At 43.2% G+C, this 24,172-nt stretch overlaps 2 protein-coding genes across 6 annotated transcripts in view; one reads left to right on the top strand and one right to left on the bottom strand.

The window, feature by feature from the left end:
- Positions 1-24,172, bottom strand: part of LOC131668139 (protein Skeletor, isoforms B/C) — a 59,029-nt gene that overhangs the window by 23,377 nt on the left and 11,480 nt on the right. For 3 of the 5 annotated variants that reach the window (XM_058942039.1, XM_058942040.1, XM_058942041.1), the window contains exon 2: positions 22,120-22,329. In XM_058942039.1, coding sequence (XP_058798022.1) covers positions 22,120-22,186 — 67 coding nt within the window. In that variant the 5' untranslated portion in view covers positions 22,187-22,329. Of the gene's footprint in view, positions 1-22,119; positions 23,065-23,902; positions 24,027-24,172 lie in introns of those variants that run through there. The other 2 variants (XM_058942038.1, XM_058942042.1) reach the window with 2 other exon arrangements.
- Positions 8,413-11,620, top strand: LOC131668140 (choline transporter-like 2). Its single transcript, XM_058942043.1, has 7 exons — positions 8,413-8,783; positions 9,429-9,557; positions 9,627-9,732; positions 9,819-10,103; positions 10,178-10,594; positions 10,661-10,925; positions 11,007-11,620. Exons 1-7 carry the CDS (start codon positions 8,690-8,692, stop codon positions 11,313-11,315), a joined length of 1,605 nt encoding a protein of 534 aa, XP_058798026.1. The 5' UTR covers positions 8,413-8,689; the 3' UTR covers positions 11,316-11,620.

Raw genomic sequence — 24,172 nt, forward strand, 5'->3', positions numbered from 1 at the left:
CCAGCGTCTATACGCATCTCTATCTCACTCGCGCACTCTTCGCCGCTTCTCTTGCGTATCCGCGGCGAAACATTGTTTAATTACGGCTTGAAGTTGGCGATAACAACGAGTGCGAAGGCACTATGACGAACGGCAACAAACAAGCTACGCTAGTTTACACAAAATAAAAAAAAATCACGGCGCAGCGTAAAGGGATGCACGCGTAAGTATACGCGGGCAGCCAAAGTGGAAAAAAAAATTCACGAAGCCAAAGGAGAGAGAAACAATGCAAAAAGAGCGAGCGCTGCAGATTTTTTTAAAAGCAGCATACGCACATGCATATGCGCCATGCCCATTTTCTTCAACCCCGACAGAGAGAGAGAGAGAGAGAGAGAGAGAGAGAGAGAGAGAGTCCGCAAAGCAACCCCCGCGCTGGTGCCGCCGGCACTATACTCTTTTGTTCTTCCGACGCTGCGCGTCCTCTCTCGCGCGTCTGCCTAAAGCAGATAGGGATATTTAAATGTAGCCCTGGATTAAGGGATCTCGATACCATCAGTCCAATTGATTTCCCTGCGAGCCGGCAATTATTTCTATTGCCAGACACGCAGATTAAATGGCGCGCTGTGATTCGATCGCACATATTCACGCCGAACGTTGATTAAGCAAAGTCTTGGTGATTTAATGGCGCGGCGCCTCGGCGTAAATAAATAACATTTGGCGGCGATGGGAAAAAAGAGCGACGGATTTCGACGGCAGAAGCGCGCGGTAAAAAGGAAAAGGGCACGAGCGCGAAAACGAAGGCTAATGACGAGCGCGAGGGATAAGACTGAAGCGATAAAGATGGCAAAGGACGATAGCGGGCGATCTCGGGCACGCGGAGCTCGGCGCTACGTATAAAAGCGAGCTGTTTAGCGACGACGGCGAGGACGAGGGGAGGCGCGGGCCCGAAGAAAGGGTGCGAAGGCATTAGGCGCGAGCGAGCGACGACAATGATCGCACTAAACTGGCCGTGACTCCGCTTTTATCGGGGCTGCAGTCGGCACGCTAATGGATTCGTAATCGCTCGCTCGCTCTTGCTCGCGCTACGTGTCTCTTTGCCGTGTACTCGGCTTTTGACCGATGTCAAAGCGCCAATGAGCTTTTGCGTTCGATTAATGCGCCTGCCCTCCCTGCTCGCGAGTCGAGGATCTGATTGTTTCGTTCGCTGGCTGGACGATTATTACATGGGAGCGAAAATGTTCGTTGCACCCCCCCCCCCCCCTCGAACGAGTCTTCTCACAAAGCTTTAGCTTGTTTGCGCGATCGAAAATTCGCAATTTCACGATGGGCATTCGCGGAAGCTAAAATTACGCGCTGGGATATAACTTGAATATAGTACTTTTTAGCAAATATTACGAAATGGAATGTAAAGAGAAATGTTACCTTTTTTCCAAGAACTCTAGATGCAGACTATCGAAGAATCAAAGCTCCGAAGCTTTTAAGCTTAGTTCGCTCGCGGAAATGTTTTTATCGACTTTTAAATGAACAACGCTCTGCATTCTATTTCATTTTCATTTTCTTCTAAGTTGAACGTTACTGTTACATACGTTTCATATATGCAAATAACTCGTATTTTCGAGTACTATTTATAAATATATGCAATTATTCCACAAATTTTATCGAATCTTTTCTTATAGGTATTTAAATACTATTACCGGAAAATTTTCCAATAACAGATAGGATCTCTTATCTAATTGTAAGACTATAAAAAATAGAGTATCACTTTAGAAGTTTTTTTTATTATTTATAGTTTAATTGATGAATCCAAATAAATATTAAATAGTTGAGAGTGTTGTGAACAAATGAATGATATTCACGAAATTGGCTTGAAGCAATAGTTGTTAAATGTAACAAAGTGATTGATACATTCAAACAAAAGTGTTTGGAAGAAATGAAACGAAGTAAAAAAGTGTTTGTAATTAATAATAATGCAGTTATTCACGTTTATTAAAAGTGGCAATAGTGATTGCATCGAAATTGAGTTTGGAAGACTTAAATTTTAAGCACGCAATGATAAACATCAGTTTCGTTCATTCGTCCAGCAATTAATCATGGCGAGGATGTGAAAAGACGAGCAGTCATTGAAAGGATCGCGAAATCGTGAAATCAGCGCAGCGCCGTTGTAAAGAAGTAATTCCAATATCGCTGTCGGCAGTCCCAAGGCGCACTAACATATACACTGCGGTCGCGGAATTGAAAGAGAGCTGGCGCACACGGGCGACACACGATGATGAGTTCGGGATATAACGAGAGAGCCTAATACCCGCATACACGACTGATCCGGTGTCGGGGGCGCGGGGGATGCTTTTCAAATTTTTTACAATGCCCATTCCAAGCGACGAGCTTACGTTACCGTTTTTTGTCTGCCGCGCGTGCTGCATCATTTCATTAGCCGAAGCTGTCGCCCATTATTCCGCCTTACCCTTCCCATTAATCTCGCGCCGTTCTTCTTCGAGAGCGCAATGGCGCGGAACGCGGCCGCGCCATCGTCGTTAGTGACTTTCATTTGAACACGATTGTGCATCTCGAAGATTCGCTTTCTCTCTCTTGCGACGCGACTATAACCGTCGTTCGCGGTGAAAAACATTGCGCGCGAATCGTCAATGTCCATCGAGCGTCAATGGGCGCACGAGTGTCGCGCCCGGCAAATCACGAAAGTTACGATTCCAATGTTGAGGAGCAGAGTCTCGATGGCCATTGGCAAACAGAAAGCGTGCGCAATATGTCGTGCACATCGTCTCTCTCTCTCTCTCTCTCTCTCTCTCTCTCTCTCTCTCTCTCTCTGGAGGGTTTGGTTGCTGTCTGTGTGTTTGCTCGGCTCAAATGTTGACCGGCTTCCACCGTGAGCGCTCCGACCGGAGAGACTCTCCCCCGTGACAGTTTCGAGGAGTTACACAGTTGAGCTTGCAGAAAAAAGGTTTTCCCCGAGATGCCGCCCTCTCTGTACTGCTTTCCTTTTTCTCGCTTTGTATCCTCTACTTTATATCGTATGCACCTATAGATACGCTTTATTTATCTCTCTCTCTCTCTCTCTCTCTCTCTCTCTCTCTCTCTCTCTCGCTGTATTATATTCTCGCTTGCTTTTTGCATTGACTGCGGCTCTCCACGTGCTCGTCCAAATACTTGCTCTTGAATTTTATCGTGGGCAAACGTTTGGTATTTAGCAGAGCAGTGGAGCTGACATCGCGCGTCGCGCGAGTTTCGACGGCAAGCATTTAGTCGAGCTCGGGGTGGGGCAAAACCTGCAAAGCGCAGGATATTCCGCAAAACGAAAAGCCCATTACTCTTGATAAGGGGATGAATGCATAACAAGTGCGCGCATTGTCTATGCTTTGTCACGCACTCGAGATACGAGACAGAAGCACTGCCACGCCGCCGAGTCATATTAACAGTCTGGCGTTTGCCTCTATTCTCAAAGTAGATGGATTAGCGAAAGTACGCGTTCGTTCTCCAAGTGTAGACACGGAACATTGTGCTTGCGGAGTGTCGCAATGTTGCCGCGCACAATACGACGCATTACGTTTATTTTTCCGATGACATTGTTGGAAACAAATTCTTTCGAATTACGTAATACCGCTATTGTATTTACGTTGTTTATTTAACAATTGTAATCGCCCAACTACTAATACGATTAGACGTTATTTTTCTTCGCACAACACATCGCAAAATTTTTATTGCAATTATTCCAATAAAGTTACAGATATCTGATGTTTGTTATCGCTAGTGTAGACAATATTCATGTAGATATGAATTTGCACTAGTCACGTGCGAGCAGGCCATACTCATCGAGAGAGAGAGAGAGAGAGGCAACGTTTGCTCATGCTAATAAGTCTGAGCAAGTTAGCAGGCGCGCATCGCAGGCCGCCGCGAGTGAAGAAGGCTACGCAGGACGACGACGAAAACGGGAAGGGAAGAGAAGGAAAGGTAGCAGTGATTTTAATCAAGATATGGCCCGACAGAAACTATTGATTTCTTTTTCTCTGAGCAAGTGCTTGTGACCAAGTAGCCTCTCGTTGCGCAATTTCGAAAGCGAAGAGAAGAGGCTGACAGGCAGCCAGGAGGCTTAATCTTTTCTTTATAGACTCACTCTCTCTCTCTATCTCTCTCTCTCCCTCGACCGAGGCAGAGATTTTCATCTAAGAGGATCGAGCTCAGGTTCGCTGCCCGCTACGCTCGCCCGCTCCTCCCGTATATTTCATTGGGACAACAAATACTTACTCGCGAGCGAGCGTCAGCTCCGGCACGAGACAATGCGCTTTCATTACTTCGCCGCGCGGCAAAATAATGAGGTCCAGGATTATTTTGTTTAAAAGGCTCGCAGCTTCTCTCTTTTGCCTATACTTCTTTCCCCCTTCCCGCCCATCTCCCTAGCCGATACTTCTTTTTTTTTTTTCTTCTCATGGAAAGCTTTTTGACTTACGCGAGTTCACTTGTCCTTTTTTCTCGAGTAACGCTTTTTAATTACTCACCTGGCACAAAAACGACAATGAAATCTTAATTTATATAGCACTTTTGCGAATTATTCACGAATGCACAAATGTTACGTAATTAAGAGTATCGTCGAGATTGATTAGAGCTTGAAGTAGAGCACATTCGAAATTTATTATCGTGAGCGTTTGCATCTAGACACTCATGACATTGCAGGTAATGCAATAACACATGCTTTCGATAATAATGTAGTTTATAAAATATTCAGCATAGCCAATTATAATTTATTTTACTTTTTGAATCTCGCATTAAAAGATTGATTGATTGATTAATTGGGTCGTTGGCGATTCTTATAACACAACAGCTTGTTTCAGTACGGGCGAGCAAACTGCGGTTGCGGTTAGTGCAAACTTTCTAATGCTCATATCAAGTATCCGAACGAATAAGTGACTAGATGAGTGATTAGATGATTCATTAATGAGCATCAGGTTCCATTTCCTATAGATGGAGATCTTCGCCAAAACGTGAATTGATAAGTAGATGCAGCAGTGTCTTAAAGCAGTGCAAATAAGCTGCGAGCAAGAGAGAGAGAGGAAGAGAGAGAGAGAGAGGCAAACGGTTAATCCATGAAATCGCGGGGCAAGAGGCGGAAGGTGTAGCGATGCATTAGGCAAGGCTCGCAGGCAATCTCGTTAATCGAAGTCGCGGCTGCCAGTATTAGCGCCGTCGTTTTTGCCCACCTCCCTGCCCCCTGTCGACTAGCGACGCGAGAGCCCGTTAAGAGATTAAAGCCCAGCGGCTTTAGAGAGCTATTACGCCCAAAGGCACGCGAAACAAACGCAACGCCAGCCCCAGCGTCGCCGTCAACTTTGCACGCCGCCGCCGCCGCCGCCGCCGCGGGACAACAACGGCCAGGTTTCACCGCCTCCTGCCGAACCGCGCAGACAATGACCCTGATGTCGCTAAAAGCACGCGCCCTTTGCAGCGCAGACCCGCTAGAGTTCTCCTTCTCTTTCTTTTTTTCAAGGCTGCGCTCGAAGACTCCGTCCGCTCGCTTTGTCCGTGCCGCGGATCGGTTCCAACAATCACAGACCGTCGCACTCTGATTTTTCTTTTCGTCGGATGATTATCTGCTACGGGACTGCTCTGCTATCATGACTCTTGCTGACTTTTACTTCGGTGGAAATCGCCTTTTCTTACTACAAAAACTTATCGTAATAGTGATTAATAACTGAATAATACGGGATTTTCCCACGTTTTTCCATTAAGCATAGGATGTTTTTGCTTTTCAGTAGAATCTTTCTCGAACTGACCTATGTAATAAATTCAATTTACATATACTTTTCTTGTCTTGTGTCACGTTGTTCGCGATTGTTAAAAATTTTTTCTTATTTGCTTCAATATTTTTAGAGTCGACTACGATGGTTTCAATCATAAATTTAACAATATCCGCTAGGTGGAATATACCTATCAGATTTTTTTGACTTTTATATGAGGATTAAAAACTGAACCTCAAACACACGTTTCACCGCCAACATATTGTCATACCAATATCGTCACTGCGGTAGCTGTGTTGAGTGCAGTTTCCCAGTAAGCACAAATATTTTTATTGTCGTTGTGTTACCATCATCGAGAAATTTCCAGCCAATAACGAATAGAAATGTTATCGAAACGTCAAAACCAGTTTCATATTACGGCAGCTTAATCACCAGTAACGCAAAACACCCAGTCATTCATATTGTTTGTTTGACAATCGCGCAAGTTCGCATACCGAGACTACTGTATGCAATCAACAATATGAGTATACAATCGCATCGACTGCTTTGCAAAAGCATTGCCGTGACATTAATTTGAATTATAACGGTGATGTCTGAGCAACAGCGCACTACTTTGGTAGTGGTAGCACGACGAACGTGACAGGGCTTATCTAACGCTATATACATGCGCTATGGGCTTGTCTATATACTCGTCGCGCGTCGCTCGCGAAGTGCGTTCAATTAGCTCAATTATCTTGGTGACTCGCGTGCAGTTCGTTCAATGTCTGCGTGCTCTGTGTTTCTCGTCTTTTTCCGCTCGGTTCGTTCATTGTTCGCCGCTACTTCCCGCGCAAATAGACGCGCCGTCATCGCGCCGTCTCGTCGGTCGCGACCTGGTTTTCACTCTCTTAAACGCCGATTCATCCTTTATAGCGCATGAATGTGTGCACGAGTGCATTGTATCAGCTGTTACCGACGTATCGCACATGTATATATTGTAAATGTGCACATGTGCGTAAGCGCGTAGCTTCAGCGTTAACGTTGTTCGCTAATAAATAAATGTCCACAATCCACATGTGCGGATTTATATTTTCAACTTTCTAACTCTTATCTTGCAATTTACAAGTGTCGATGAGTGTAAATCTAGTTCAAAATTACTCTGTTTTCCTCATAAACAACAGCCTTACATTGAGTATTTTGACGCAAAATAATTGTATGTCGCCATATAATTGTTAGCTATTGTCTTTGCCACACGCTTTAAATTGTCCGACGATTATGACTTGAACAGTTGGCATGGCAGTATTGACCTTGACTCCGCTGACTCACATAGATCATTTGATGACCGCACTCTGGATCATTTTGCCAAACTTAGCTTCAAGTGCTTTAATTTCCTATCATTTCAAATGCTCTATGGGCATTTTCGTTATGAACTTTCGTTAAATTTACATCTCAAATGATTCATTTTAATGTTAAAAGCTTCTCGATTTTGTATTTGAGAATTATAATCGATAAGAAAAAACAGTAGGGATGTGTATCGAAATCGCAGAGATCGAACTGAAATGTATTGGTACATCTTGAATGAGCGATTAGAAGATTGGGAACGCAGTGGTTATCGATTTTTATAAGATTTCGAAAAGGTTTCTCTTCCTGTATCAAAACTTTCTGAGAAATTGATAAAATGTGAATCAACGAGTGTAGCGAAGTGAGACAGCGAGGCCCGCGGACGATACGCGATTCTGGGAGATGAAGACAAAAAACGTACGAGCATCGAGCGCGAGAGAAAGAGATGGTGGTTGAGTAGAGATTAATAACGCTATCGGTGCTGCTGGTGTGCGCGCGTAAAAATGCAAAAGAGCGAGCTGGCGGGCTGGCGAGACGGATTGCTGGGAATGGAGAGCGAAAGCGGCCAGATATATACGGCTTGCTGAGCTTGCGAAAAGGGTGGCTGGTGATGCGTGCAGAGAGAAAACGGTTGCCCCGGCAAATGCATTAAGACCGCCTTTTCAGCCTCTCTTTCTCTCTCATACACACACACACACACACACACTTGGCGATATTGAACTTTTCGAGGCCGCCGCGTCGCTTTAAAGCGAGCCCCAGCTTTATCGCTCTCCTCGGGAAATCTGCTTCTTCTTCTTCTTCGTTTTTCTGTTTTTTTGCTATGCTCCACTTTTTTCGCCGCTACACGCCACGTGCGTGCACTTTCTTCCGCTTGTTGTCAAATCCTGTCGATGCGAGCCTCTATATATCGCAACTATATAGCCATGAATGATTTGTGCCAAAGTGTATAATGATTTGAATGTTGGGGTATTTTGTTTGGATATGAAAGAAATTGCGATCGCAACATCAAACAACAGTTGACATTCGGTATAATCATACTTGACTGGGCAGCTTTCATTTAGATAACGTCGATATAAAAATAAACGCACAGTTGGGGAAGTGAACATAGTCGGAGACGTCACTTTGCACAGTTTTCCCATAACGAATTATCATGAAAATACAGATAAAGACAGCACGTAGCCGTAGGAAGCGATAACGCAGCTTCCATATTTTTCTCATTTCAACTTTCTGATAAAGCTACGAATATCGCAATAGACGTGTGATTTTCCACGTAACGTAGAAAGCAAAATATTTGTCTCGGATACGCTGGGAAAAGCCGTAATTCAAGTTCTGTTTCCTTACATACGGGGATAATACTTCGATTGAAACTAAATGGCCAGTTGTACTGACTTATATTGTACCTCGCTTTATATATATGTATAAGGAACGCCGCCAGACACGTCCAACTCGCAGTCACTTGTTAGTCGCGGTGCCAGTCGGAGCAATACAACAACTCCACTGGAATGTCAACAGCCACGCGGTTAAGAGCTTAAGTTTAATCGATAGTTAGATTATGTTGTATCGGCTCGCTCTCGATATATAGTTGATAAAGGAACGTGCGTCTAGTCCAATTGAACAATCGACTCTCAGTGCATCGTTTGCCTCACATGAATGTGTTTGTAATCAAGCTGCAAGCGGCCGACAAAATGACTCTTGACAAATTTTTCAAACTACCTTTTTACAATTCAAATAAAGCGCAAGGTAAGTACTTCAGTGCCGATATTGAAACTGGCTTGGCAAACACCGCCAGTTTCAATTGGTGTTTAACATCGTCATTCTGGCACCACTCATTTTCATTCTATTACGCTATCTCATCTTATTAACCTGTTTGGTAAAAATTTAGCCGTGTTCCATTTGCGTAAATGTAATACCATTTTTTAACAAACTAGCCGTCCTTTTCAATTTTACAACGTTAAATACGTCACTTTACATTTCAGAAGAACGGTATCTATTTATATTGACATGTCTTTTTTAGACTTTAATTATTGTAAAAACAAGTGTTATTTTTGATTGTAAGCTTATCAAAATAGTCGAAATTTAATTTTATAATATGGCATTTACTTCACTAAATTAATTGTCATTCCTTCAATCTTGAGCGAAATAATAAACATTCCGCAACTGACTCATGAAGTATCGAATGTATTTTGATGGGCTACGGTGTTATGAATATTTGTCAGGGCAATAAAAAATAATTGTTACAATGTGATGTAATCACAGTAATTGGCCAAAGTTACGTGAAAGAGTATGTTTATTGTTACAATTGCATTCACAATTAGTCGCAATAAAGCTAATTTTTTACTGTAACACTTTTGATGGAAATTTATTAAAAGAAATATTTTTTTACAGCGAGTGATCAACCACAACTACAAGCTACTGGTGATGGACCATTAGAAGTGAAAAGAAATTCAACGGACCAACGATATCTGTTATTGTTTTGTGCTTCTACAGCATGCTGGGTGATAATATCAATATATGGTAAGTTTCGTTTAAAAAAAGTAGTTATTTGATTATTTTGCCGTCAACTAATTTGTTTGATTGTATTAGCTTTCGTGGCTGGTGATAAAATCGCGGTGGACTATTCAAATATTTTGTACCATGTTGAGATGCATCGAGTTTCGGATTTTCTACTATTTTACCTCTCGGAAGTGAGGTAATCATATTGCTCAATTACATGTACCAACTAAATAAAGTCATTTGTACGACTTGTTAAGAAAATTTTCAACTGTTTACTTTCAGTGACGTTCTGGCGTGGGATTTGATATTATCAGTATTTTTACTGGGCGTTTTTGTTGCCCTATGCCGATGGGCGACCAAAGTTGTAATATATCTGTTTATATTTTTAGTATTTGCCGTATTGATACTATTTTATACCTTGTCTTTTATGGTCATTTACTACTACGACGCAAGTTATTTACCAGTATTAATCATTACAATAGTGACTACGATATATCTACTAGCTCTGTACGTACTCAAAAAAACCGGAATGAATATGATCTGCAAAGTAATTCAAGAATCTTGCAAGTGAGCCCAACAAAACTTATTGTTTTGTAGGTTAAAATATTTCGAAGCTTATGTAAATTATTTCTTCGTTTCAGAGCCATTTTCGCTTATCCATCGACAATGTGCATTGCAGTTCTTCAATTCGTGTTGACGTTAGCGGCCTTTTCTTACTTCACGGCGATATTTGGATTTTTATATTCCATCAGAAATGAAAGTTTTGAGGAATTTTTAAGAAATCATACTAACCCCAATGATACCGACGAGGATATCGGCATGTGGGTAGAGTTCAAGATTATGATTGGAGGCTCACTTCCAGACAACTATCGTTCAGTGCCAGGGTACATTTACTTACTACACGTAATCAACGTTCTTTGCTTCTTGTGGGTCTTTTCATTCATCTCAGGAGTGGGAAGAATGATTTTAACTTCGACTTTTGCTACTTGGTATAATAATAAAAGCGAGAGACGCTCGCCTGTAACGACTGTACCACGATCTATTACAACTATATTAAGGTAACATACTTGAAAAAAGTCATTTGCAATTCCGCAGACTTTGAACTTACATTTGAATGTGTGCAGTTATCACTTAGGGACCGTCGCGTACGCCACATCGATATTTTCATGGATTCCAATGAAAAAAGTCATCTGCGAAAATAGCCAAGATGTTCTTAGGAAGTTGCGCAAACAGCCTATTTACATATTGTCATGCTTCACTATTATCCTCAATTTTCCATTAGATGCGCTCGCAGTGTGCGCTATTCACGGTCAAGAGTTTTACGAGTCGGCAAGTGAATCTTTCAAGCTGCAAATCCAAAATATCGCATCGTATTTAGCAATGAACACTGTATGTAAAAATTTACTTAAATATATACTTTTGTTGCTGAAAACCCATACAAATTTTAAACATCAACTTTTTATACGTTAGATCAGCCAGATTATAATATTTTTTGGTTCTCTCCTTGTGCCATTTATATCCTCAATCTGCGGTGGACTCTACATTCATAAAAACATCAGTTGGTTGCAAGAAGAAGAAAGAGCTTACGAAATTGCCAATGCAATTGCTATGGTCACCATAGTCATACCGTTATTCCTATCATTGACATTTTTCTCGACTTTCCACGCGGCTTCCGAGTCAATTCGGTTGTGCTACTTTGAAGATTCCAAATTTAGCCAGGAAGGTGAAATGAAGCTGTATGAAATTCAGGTTGATGATTTCAAAGAAGACGATGACTAAATTCTATTGGTTATCGATATTTAGCAAATGATCGATGATCTAGTATTTGTTAAGAATTGAAAATTGTTCATAGTGTACACTAAAACTGTGAAAAATTTGTAATTTCGCTTTTAAACTGGGATTAAGTTTGTTAATGATTTGAATGTTGAGAGATTTTTCTATTGTACAATTAGAGATTTAAATGTATATTAAGTGTAAATAGTAATTAGTTTTTAAGAACTCTATAGTTGTAACGAAATATGTATTAATCATAGAATATTCATAGCTTCTGTAAGAAAATTGCCAGTAATAAATTCTAGCTAAAAGAGCCGAGCATCAAATTTTATTTGTCCTCGCTATTGGTCGTTACTAGAAATCATTGATTGTTGAAATGGCAAGTTGGCGTCGAGGGCACACGGCCACGCGAGTAGTAAACATTCAGTTGGGAAACTCGAATGAACTGCACAAGTTGTATTGCCAGGCGAAAAGCAAAAGTACCACAAGAGGGTAGAGGTGAAAGCTCTCGAGATCACACGCACGTCACCCTTCTGCTTGTCACCGGAGAGTGTATATGTACATACAAGCGGGCGGCGAAGGAGCGAGCAGCGGAAATGGAAACTGTGAGCCACTGGCTCAACGCGAACAAACGAAGAAATGTTTTTAAGCGGCTTATTATGCCGCGCGTAGCGCTCTTGTCTCGGTGCTTTTTTTCCTACTTTTTTCGTACGTGATCGATGCGCGGTATCGAGAGTGAAATAAAAACGTTTGGCGTAGGGGGAGGGTGGCTTTTCTTCCTCTTCTTCTTCGGGATCTTGCGAGACTTTCTTTTTTAATGGCTCGAGGGGTGGTGATGGGGTGTGAGAGATTGAAACGATTGTTCGAGTGGTTGACAGGTTTTTCGAATACCCATTGTGGAATTGGGTCATTTATTATATTCTCGTGTTTTATTTATCGACGATTCGTTCCGTGCACCGCAGCTTGCAAGAACGAATAATTTGCGAGCTAACGGTTATTATCGAAAGTTGCTATTTTGCTGCAACGCAGTATATATTTGTGAAGAAAAGGGTGACCGCGTGACGCGATGATGCTCATACGTCACGTGTTTCAGTATCTTTCCAACTGGGCGTTATGTTTTTAATCTACGACTCTATTTTTCGCTCTCTATCTCTCTGCCTGCGTTTGGCTCTTATCGCTCCGCTCCACTGCGTTTGTCTCGCGTGCATTTTTTTTTTTTTTTTTTTCTTTTTTTTTCATCCAGCGACGTATTTATTTTTCACGATCTATCTTTCTTTCCCCCGCAGTTTAATGCCTCGTGCACGCGGCATTTTTCAACGAGCCTTCGTAATTTTCGCAATGGGTGTGCAACGCGTGCGGACATTCGAATTTGCTTACAGCCAATAAAGCACTCGTGGGCTGAGGATCATCAATCCACGAGTCGTAGAAGAAAGAATAAAAAAAGTTCGCGAAAGCCAGCGAATGCAATCTAATCCCGCTCGCACCCTTTCTCCGTCTCCCCGGCGCATTAGAGCCCATTGAGCTGTTCGACGCGCGGTCCAGCCGACCAGTAGCACGCGCGCGCACAGACGCGTACGCGCTGTCTCCCTTGGGGGGAGTGTCGTCGTATCGATTGTACGCCGGTACATATACATGTAGGTTGGGGGTGATGCGCGGACGAGATTGGAGGTGGGAGAGGCGCGGCGGCGGTGGCGATATAGAACCGTGAACCGTGGCTGCCCGATAATGACGACGGCGCTTCATAGATCGACGGATCGATTTGTTTCCTTATTGCGAGCCTCATGCAAAATCTTTCATTGGCTTGGAGATAATGACTGTCGGACGGCTCTCTTTTTGCAGCGTTTCTGCCTCGTCCCGATATACCTGCAGCCTGCTTTTGGCGACGAATTATGACAAGTCTACGGGGAAATCAACGGTAATTGGAGTCTCCCTTCGGATTTTCTTATCTTACGGAGGACGTGCGGCTCTCATTAGAGGGATAAGTGGAGCTGATTATTTGTCCAAAGTAAGAGATTATAGTTGGCGTGCTCGAAAAATAGTGCTAAAAATCAACAGGTTGGTTTCTTGCAGGCGCAGCCTCAGCATTTATGAATAATAATCAGATTAGCGCTGAACACGTCGTAGGAACTAATAATCATAGCACTTTGACAAGGTACGTGCCATATGTATGTGACGTGACTGTTGAATGCATTGCCAGTGTTGTAGACGATTATATTACGTGCGATAGGCGCAGCTGGAGGCGAGGGCGGATGATGGGGAACCTATATATATATAGCGCGTTTTGCCGGTAATTGGCAGATACACGTACATATAGATACCCTCTGATTCGTAATGGGAATAAAAAGAGAGATCAACGCGCTCGCTCGTTATAATCGCTTTGTGCACGTTCAATTGACGATCAGCTGGGCCGTTCCGTGATCGGGCTATTATTTGCCATAAGCTTCATCGATCGACGTTACGTAACATAAATATATTATTTCTTCCTTAGAAAAAACATATTTGTGAGTTGGATCAAATTCAACTTAGAGAGATAAAACGTATGATGTAAGTATCTCGATCGACTGAAATTTAGCGCACAAACATCTCTGGAGTAAACAACGTTACGATGAAAATTTACTGCTTTAAGGAGCCGTAATTTGACCGTTCGCAAAGATCGTGGTTCGTACTGCGATATATTTTCTTTTACACAAATACTTATCCAAGAGATTTTTACGTGAGTACGGCGTAATGTCAAACGATAGAGCTTGTGCGTATATTGGAGAGTTGGATAAATGGATTGAGCTCTTACATCTGTGAGCGCGCGAGAAGATCGAGCGAAGCGGAAGAAGAGGAGTCGCGATAAAATTGAAGGAAAAGGCAGGTTTTAAAATCGCGCTAGTGGAGCAGTGAGCGGGCAAAGAAGCCCAATCGGATTAGATAGCTGGGCAAAAGGTTGTGTGGTCCTTTCAGTTTTGCGGCCGGTGAAAGCAATACTATTCCATTAGTTAAATTGTCTTCTCCCTCAAAATGCCCCTTGCATTTTTCCATTCCTTTGACTCTATCCTTTTGTCTTCCAGCCATTGTGTGCCCTGCCGATCTGCTTTCGCTTTTCGTCATCCTTGCCTCCGTCCTACGCACGTCGCGAAACAGCGACTGCACTCATTATAACGAGCGAAAGACCAAACCAAAAAAAAAAAAAACACACACATTGTGCAAGCTCTATATAACATTCTAGGATCAATCAAAACTACAGCGCTTCATCGGGTTCGAGTTCAACGGATAATAGCCGGAGTAATCGCTTGCGCGATGAAAAGTCGAGGCGGTTTTTCGTCGAATGGAAACCGCGTGGCAACTGTACGAGGCCCTCGAAAAGCCTCTCGAGCGCTTGCGCGCAGCGGAGATTACGCGACGAGAGGGAAAAACGATCTCTCAATTCCCGTAAATGTCATTTATCCCGGGGTGACGAGCGCCGATAAAAGTTTCGACTCGTCGCCCTCTCGTGCTCTCTCTCTCTCTCTCTCTCTTTCTCTCTCTCTCTCGTGGCAAGAGGCCGAGAAGAAACTACTAGCTGCTGCTGCTCGAACGCTCCATTAAAGCTGAATTCCGTCGACGAACTTCCGTAGCGAATTAAAATTGCCGCCTCTATCAATACACTCGATAGTTTTTAATTGTCTTTTGAAATTGGATCGACAAGTGTAAATTTATTCGAGTTCATTTGAACAAATGAATTTCAATGATTGTTGAACTTACGAAACTCGTGCATTTTTAAGGACAAGCGCAAATTTCCCGCAAAGATATTAAGCCTCGAGAGAGTCGCCGTCTATTTGGGTCGCCACCTAGTCGACAAAATAATGCACGTTTTGCATGGCTTTTTCTGGCACCACGTATTTAACTTGTGAAATAATGAAGGTAATTTGGAGGGTTGCTTCTTGCGCTATCGTTGGCCTAACAATATCTCTGGCGCAAGTTACACTCTCTTGCGGGCTAGTTGGCGCTCGTATAAATGTACGTGGCGCACTTTCGGAGCATCGCACTCGTGAAATACATTTCAAAGGCTTTGAAAACCTCGCGCGCGCGCGCGCCAGACAGCGAGGCATCTTGCAACATGAAGATTGTACTTTTGGCGCTTTGTGCTACGTATTTAACGGTGGTAAGTACTCCAACGACTTTCACGTGAATTTATGTGAATCCTATATGAACTTATCTACTTTGAAGAGGAGTGTCGTTACTCAGAGTGCCGGCGGTATTCGTGAGCTTTACGTATCTTCTCTATTCGTAAATAATATTTGATCTGCGTGTACTGACATCGAAATAATTCGTAATTAATGTATGGGCGATATCGCACCTTTCAGTAACCTTAATAAATATTTGTTCAAGGCACGTATTTACGCTCATGTGTCCCCTGTGTCCGACAGCTTTAAAGCGTGTTTAGCCGAAAGTGGAATGACACGGGGTAATTGCGCTTCTTTGATTTCGAAATTGAATTGAATTAGATTGAGTTTAAATCGAAAATGAGTTGGAAACTTGTTCGTTATAGATGATTTCATCAAAGCTTTACAGTCGACCGACACTACAAAAGCCCAGTGCATTGCCGCGTGCACCATGGAAAAGGAACTTTTTGTAAGTTGTAACAAGTTAAAGAAAAGCCTCGCTTCGAGAGTCTGACATTTCTCAATGATATACGCATTGTTGTAGATGAGCGACAAGACCATAAACATCGACGCCATAATAGAGAAAATGGAAGACGTGTCACAAGAAATAGGAAAGACGCAAATAACCCATTTAGTGAAGGCGTGTGCTGCGGAAGGTAACTCGTTCGCGAGAGAGCGTTTTACAAACCTGTATCTCATTCGAACTTAATTATTTCAGCGAACGAAACGAGCGAAGACAAGTGCGGCATAGCTCACTCCGTGGTCAGATGCATTCACGACGAATTACGACGAGAGGGCTGGATTTAAATTTTAACTGATATCTTATCTATACGAAATATCGATGTATAAGCATGTACGCCGATCAACGAAATAAACGTAACGCACGTATTATCCGTTCGGCACAAATGGCAATGCGAACAAATTTACGAGGGGAAAGTATCTCGGTTGATTTATCGTACACGGCCGATTGAAAAAGTCCATCGGCTGCAGTGCGCGCGCCCACGCCAATCTCTAAAACATCTCAACTCCTCTATTTCATATCCCGCTCCACTGAGGCACTAAGGCGGGGGAGACTATACGCCTAACTTTCACTGACAAACTGCTCGATCTGCAAAAGCTTCGGGGAAACGATTAACGATGGACCGCAATTCGTACATACCTATTCACTTCGCATCTGGCGAGAAGGAGAGAGAGAGAGAGAGAAAGAGCAACAAGTACCTAGACTGTGGCCTCGTGGGGCCCTTTTACTGGCCATTTCAATTACTCTCAGGGCTCCCGTTCGTATTACATCGGAGAAGAGTTCGTTGCCCGGTACACTATAGTGCAGCTCCTCTGTGTGTGTGTGTGTGTGTGTGTGTGTGTGTGTGTGTGTGTGCGTGGAATCTATGGATGTGTAAGCTATTTTCTTGTAAAGGCTGTTTTTATTATGTTTTCTCAGCTACGACAATTTCACGCGTGAATTTGAGATTGACAAATCAAAAATTGAATATAAACGCGATTATAGCATGAAAACTTCGGTTTCTCGTTCGAGAAATGACTCTCAGCTCACATAGTTACAATAGTCTCATTACTACTACAATTAGCTTACTTTTTAAACTGTTTTAAGGTAATGATATTTGAAAAAAAGAAGTAAAAATTTTTATATTTTTTCAATGCCATTCTAATATCACGCTTTTATTTCTTTCACTTGATCATTTTATTGGATGTGAAATTAAAAATTGATCGGGCCTATTACTGAAGATATGCGTCGTGCCATAGTAAAACAGTAATTTATCAAAGAAAGAAAGGAAACTTACCATAATTTTATGGATTTTGTTTAAAAAATAGAAAATAACGTTAAACTGACTGCAAATTAAAATTCTACGGATCCAAATACATTGCAGTACACATCTTGCTTTATTTTTAAAGGTTAACATTTCAAGCAAAAATAAGTGAAATAACGGATTTCGACATATTTTCACTTGTACAATTGGAATATGAATTCAGATTTACATTGGCTATTTTGATTTTCGTGAAATTCCAAATAATCATAGAATTGTTATTATCGTCGTTATGTCGGCATATCTACAGGCAAAAAAGGAGATTGACGAGTATGTGCTAAGAGGTCATATAATAGGGGTTTCTTTGGTTTGACGTATATATGTCTTCATTGATTAATTATACAAGTCCTTGAAAAATCAGTTATTATCTTACCTTTCTCCTACACAAATATCTGTTGTAAAAACACTTCCACGGCGCAAAATTATTCAACAAAACGTAATTATTCATATTCGAATAACCAGAACGGCAAAATTGACCTGCGTATACTTATTATGAAGGATACACGTATCTGGCCAAGGTCATGAGCACCACTTAGCAACATCAGATTAGAAAAATGAGAATAAAGGACCGGAGGCGCAATGGTGACGCAACGATTGTTGGCGCGAAATTTCATCAAGGCTATCTGGTCGATCGCACAGACGGACGTGCGCACGAATTTTTCGCTGTATTATTGTCGAAAAGTAGGCAAAAGTGGATGGAGGCTGTGTACGTGCATTAGCAGGCTTAATTGCTCAACAAAAAGCTGATTTTATTAGATGCCGGCTGCGACTGCCTTGACGATGCTGGATATGCGTAGTAAACATAAGCTTGAAGAAAAAAGCTTGCTCAGTCGGTGTGATGGATTCGTTGTGTGCAAATGTCTTGGATTTCGACGAATGTATCGGTCACGTTATTTTCCATTAACGCAAAACATATATATCAGCATCGTTTATGACAAGTTTCCAATTTCGACGAGAAAAAATAAAAGAGTTGCTGCCAGAAATATTTCGGTAACGTTAAAATCCTTCGACGCTATATGTAAGCTTTTGTAGGGCCGCGAGCGAGTTAAGCGAGTTCTGACTATACTGCTACGCGAACTTCGAGTGGGCTTTGCTCGTACAGGGGAATCCCCGTGCCCTCCGGAAGTAATCCCCTTGGGCTACGAGTTGATGAAAATACTCAGACCAGTCAGCTTCGCTCTCTGTTCTCTCTCCCGAACATCCTAGCGGCTTGTGTACTTATACGAAAATACTATGGATCTAACTCGGATTCTTTGTGCACGATATAGTCCAATAGAAAAGAAAACGTAGAAAAAGAAATGTGCATCGATAGTCCGTTCACCGTCGCATAAAGGAGTTCACTTAATAAACGAGCCAACAAAGTTGGCTTTATTTATCTTTGACGAGCAATCAATGATGCGCAATAACAAGAAATCCTAGGTGATTTAGGCAGAAATCACACAGCGTATTTTTTAACGAGGCATAACTGGGAAAAACAGTAGCGTGAAAAAGAAGAAAGAACGGGGGGTCGTTGTTTCGATGCCGAAGGCGTATCTCGCTCTTTTTTTTCTCATTTTGTTCCAGGCGCAAGCTCTCACGCAAGATGGTAGTGGTGGACTGATGGAGCACGACGACGACGTCGACGACAAAAAAAAAAATAATAAATAAATAACAGCTCAGGAAGAGAGCACGAATGAAAGTTCGCTCATTAGTCTCGCGCGACGAATCTTTTCCCGCATTCTTCCAGGTATGATGTTTGCTCTTTCAGCAGTCGTACTCCAAAATGGAAATGACGTTGACGACGTTTTTCGCGCCTGCACTGCCGTGTGGGTGTGTCCAATAAAGGCAATAGAACTAACGCGATTTATTCTTTTTCTTTGGGAATACTTACTAATAAAATGAGGACTGCGTACATCTTGAAGAACGCAGTAATAGCGATTCCTTGATAATCGCATTGGGATCTCGCGAAAATCTGCGATTACAGCTGCGCGTAGCTGCCAAATAAAAAAGATCCGCAGTACGGCAAACGCTTGCTTACGCGAGTGCTATCCTTCAGCCGCTCCCTTTTCTCTTGCTCGCGTGCGCCTACGCTCTCGAAATAATCCACGTAAGCCGCTAAACGCCAGCAATTTGTGCGTAAGCGCCGAAAACAATATTCAGCAGTGAGCGCACTATATACCCTACTCCATCCATTGCTCGCTCGTCCTTAATGCATCGATCGTACATTTATGTGGGTTCGCTCGATTTGTGGATGCTGATGCTGCGGCCGGCAATGCTCGGGAACAGCTACAAATGAATTGTCGATTGTTGATGTGTTGTTTTTTGCAGACTCGTGCGCAAGCTGGTTGACGCACAATGGTTTGCATCCTCGAATTCAGTTTGGATTACTTCCAACGGCCTGTTGTACAGTCGACGGCCGGCAAAAAGTGCTTGTTCGCGTCTGGAGGTATGAAAAACGCGATCGGACAAGTGGTCATCGAATAACTCGTCGCTGCACGCGCATACCACCCACATCCGAGACAAAGCAAATGCATCGAGGCTAAAATTTATACGCGATATATATCGAGGTTGTTCTCTCGACGTCTATGTGCGTATGCGCTAATGGAGTGCGATCTCAGATTTCGCTTCCGATAGGCTGAATGTGAACCCGCAGACGCTTGCTCTCTCTCTCTCTCTCACTTGATCGATCGATCATTCATCACGTCGGCATCGCCCACTCGATGTCCGTTTGCCTGTCTGCGTGCAATTCGAAAGCTTTCATCGGCGCACAGGTTCAATCGGCCGTCAATAATCGTTTGTAATCAGAAGTTTATTTTTTTTCTTTTGTGTAGTTTGCGATATTTATAGAAAGCATGTATTGTCTTTGTTTTATTTACTTGCGATCGTTCGTTCGGAAAATGATTTGGCAGGTACATTTTTATGAGGTTTATTGCTGAGTACTCCAATATGTTTTCATTGGTAAAATTCATATACATAACATATATTATTTGTTGGACCGAATTATTTAGATTCATTCCATGTTGAAATTAATTTTTAATGGAGGTTTGTCTGTCTTACATAGCTCCGAGATTGAAGCGATAATATTATGATTCGAAATGAATCTTGAATCCACGAGGAAATTATGTAAACGCTTCAGTTTTGAAAAATTATTTCCTACTAATGAAATAGCGTTTCCAAATAGGTCACGCACTTTCGAAAGAGCTGCAGCCTATTGTTTAACGCAAACACATAAATGTGCAAAATGGAGAAAGCGATGTTTAGAACCGAAAGTCGATAAGGTTGCTTATGTCGGAAAAACCGCCTTTGTAATTTTACCTCTTTGCGAGAGTTGTATTTTTAACTCGTTCGACACGTTTCTAAGGTGGAAAAGAAAAGACAGTTTAAGCACGGACGTTCCGAAAGCGCAAACTGGCGGTTGCCGAAGCGGCATGGATCGCTGTTATGGCTTAATAGGTTCATTGGCGTCTGACCATTTACAATGATAATTGATAGAAAAAATCACCATCTTGCGAACGGGGAGGTGAAAAGTCATCGATAGAACGTGGCGCACGCGACGTATAGTAGCACAGGGGGAGACGCGCGTGCGACACAATCGTAACGAACGGCCGAAGCCAATAGGTCGCGGACGCGAACAAGTTCACAAGCCCCGCAAATTATGACGAAACGCCAATTCACAGCGAGGCAGCGGCTACGTTTTCTCTTTGTTTGTCGGTCAAGCATTTCTGACTTGCAGTGCACGCACACAGACACACCGGCCGGCGCTCGCTGCCAAGTGAAAGTCCTCTCTGCCGTGCGCGAGCGTTGCGCAACTCGCGCGCGCTCCGCGATGTGTACACGCGACATTAAAAACACGCGCGCGAGTCGCTTCGCTTTGCCCGCGACTGGATCTGCCTCGCACTCCTAGCTGCGCCGACAGTTGGGCAACATCCTTGCGCGTCCTTCTCAACGGCGCGCACGGCGCGATTGCGTGTCGCTCGTGGCTGCTTCTAACGCGATCTTGGCCCCAGCCTGCGCGAGCGCGCCCGTGTGTGTTTGCGCCCTCTATATCTGGCATTACTGGATGTTTGCGTCAATCTTCTTGCGGCTCAATTAGTCGAGGAAACGAACGCTCAGCTTCGTTCCGTCTCACGTGTAGGCTATATAAGAGCAAACACCTTCGGGGCGTCGACTCTTTTTAGTCCTCGTTCCCGATCGGCTTTCTTCGTCCTGCTCTTATTAACTAGCATGCATTTGTGTTATAGTGTGAGCGTGCGCTTTACAATCAACAAGATTTGCACGCGTTAGGTAACCCGCTGTTCGTCCTGATTCCAGGCTTTTGCAGCTATTTTCACGTTTAACTTTCGTCGTTCAACAACTTGTCCTCGTTACACGTTACGCATCGTCTTCGTGAACCACGCTTTGAAAATAAACCATCGCTTTAACATCTCTCGTTTTTCGACTGTATGGCCACGCACGAGTGAAAGTCGTTCGCGCTTTCACATTTCGCAAATCACGTCTCAGATTCCATAAGTTTGTTTACTGATAACAAACTACAGCTGGTGGGAACTGCGCATCAACGTCGTTCAATTTTAACTTGTTGTTACGGTTCAATTTGAAGACCGGATGACTTGCCTTTCGCGAAAATAAAGGTGTCCATATGCAAATACATATTTGGTCCCGGCGATGGGAAGAAGAATTTCTCTTGCGATTAAAATTAAATTCGCGCACTATATATTATCACGGTAGAGATTAGCATACAAGTTAGTTGGACTGCTGGGGATCCGCTATTTCCCCAGCATTATGATTGACCGGTTTTCAAGTATGAAACTTCTTTCCATCGCTCGTTTATGAGTTACGATGTTTGTCCGGTGTACGCTAAAGTATTATTACAATAGAACTTACCGAGATGCAGTATCGCAGGAATGCATACGAGCAGGCCGATAAGCAGAATGTTTCTGGTAAGCATCATGTTTCCTCCTCTCGTTTTTTCTCGATGATTGTTGTAGCTACTGCTGTCGTTGCTTGAGTCCTGCAGCCGTTGTCGTTCTACACGCTGCACACGCACACTTCAAGTGACTGTTATATATCGCGCACGCTTCACTTACATTCGATCTGCAAAGCGACGAAATACAAAATTAGAAACCCAATGCCACTGGCCGAGTCCCCAAATCCCACTGCGGATTTTCGAGAGAGAGAGAGAGAGAACGCGCGTACGAGAAAGTCTCGTGAGTTTCGAATTGTACGTATATGTTGCCGATACCGGTGCGCGTCGCGATCTGCACGCGTAAACCGAGACCTTCGCTCCAAGAGATTGGCTCTTTCTCCCGCCATCACACCGGTATTCCCACTCCGCTCGTTCTTAAGATATATCATCGATCGAAGCTGCCAACCAATACATCGTCCTAAAATCTCATTGAGACGTTCCGCTTCTGTGTTTTGCGTATATAATTGGTAAATACGCGGAGCTGTGCCAATGTTGAAGCTATCGCAATATATGCAACGTCAAGATGCTTCATTCAAATGTCTTTCCTTTCGCGAGCTGGCTGATTATAAGATATTCCAAAATTTGTCGACTCGATGCGATGCCTGCATTTAACATGTTGGTTGGCGACTTCTCGTTATTGTTGACTAAAGTTTTATCGCAGCATTCACAAGTTCGTAATTCTAAATTGAATCGTGTTAATATTTGACACCGGAAAGCTTTCTTAAGTATCATTTCAATGAACTCATGGTTCAGATTGCAAGGTTATTGCGCTTAATTGTCAAAGTTGAGTTGGAAAAAATTAAAACTTTGACTTTATTTTAGAGCGTTGGATTTTCTGGAATACCTCGATACATTTTACGATAACCGAAACTAACTTTAGAAAATTAAACATCCTCTTGGTATTTTCAATGAATATCGTCATCGATATTTTTCCTATATAATATATTAATTCTAAAAACACTGATTCATCTGATTCTGATTTACGGAGAATTTAATTTTTAATTAGGCTTACACACGAGCCGACGGAACGTTTGAAATTTTTTTGATATAAATGTACACGGCTCGGAAACTGTTGAATTTCCAAGTACGTTTGCATTTGTATAAAGGTTTTTGAATAAAGATAACAACGGAACGCATTCTGCTTATACCGCACATGAATAAAAAAACAACTACAAGAGCCAAGAAATATTTGTTTCCATCAACAACGAAAAGCGGACAAAAAGTGTAGAAAATATGAGATTATAACGTTCATTCGAATATAAAAACGGGGGAATTAAAATGGTGCAGCATTTGAAGTGAAAGTCATATTTTACCAATGCCATCCCATTAATAATTTGGATAATTGCGCGTCAGCAGTTCGATCGAGGTATTTGCAACGTTAGCGAAAATCCTCAACGTTTACGGAATATTAGGTGCGCAACGTGTAGCCGGCTAAAATAAAGGAATGAAAGACGCGTAAAACTCGCGCTGCAGGTAGCCGGAGCTACTGGACAAAACGTTGCAGTGCAGCATTGGAATCGCAGCGCGCACAGCAATGCGTGCGCGCATATAGATATACGCGCAGAGGCACACATAAGAGAAGCAGCGACACAGTAGGATAGCGCAAGCTCGGCGGGGCAAGCGACGAGGAACAACGATGGCGGAAGTGGTCCCGACGGCGATCGCGCGCGCGCGCTCGTCGCGTGGATGGTTGGTCGATACCCAGTCGGTGCGCCGGTGGCGCGCCCGTCCACTCGGCGCGCGGCGAGCGTAACGAAAGCTCGATCTTCGGCTTGCGCACTGGCGCGGAACGTCGTGCGCGGTGCCTGCGGGCGCACGGGGCCGCACTCGCTCGACGACTGCCGAGGCAGCGCGCCAGGCGGCTTATGTATTGGCACGGCAGCCCTCGCGCGGCGGCGGGCAAGGCTTGCAAGCTCCACCCACGCCCGCCGAACGGCGCGCGCAGCCCCACCGGGATGGACGCTTCTTCGC

The sequence above is a fragment of the Phymastichus coffea genome, unplaced genomic scaffold (genome assembly GCF_024137745.1).
Source record: "Phymastichus coffea isolate CEN01 unplaced genomic scaffold, Cenicafe_Pcof_1.1 PCOF00074, whole genome shotgun sequence".
NCBI lineage: Eukaryota > Metazoa > Arthropoda > Insecta > Hymenoptera > Eulophidae > Phymastichus > Phymastichus coffea.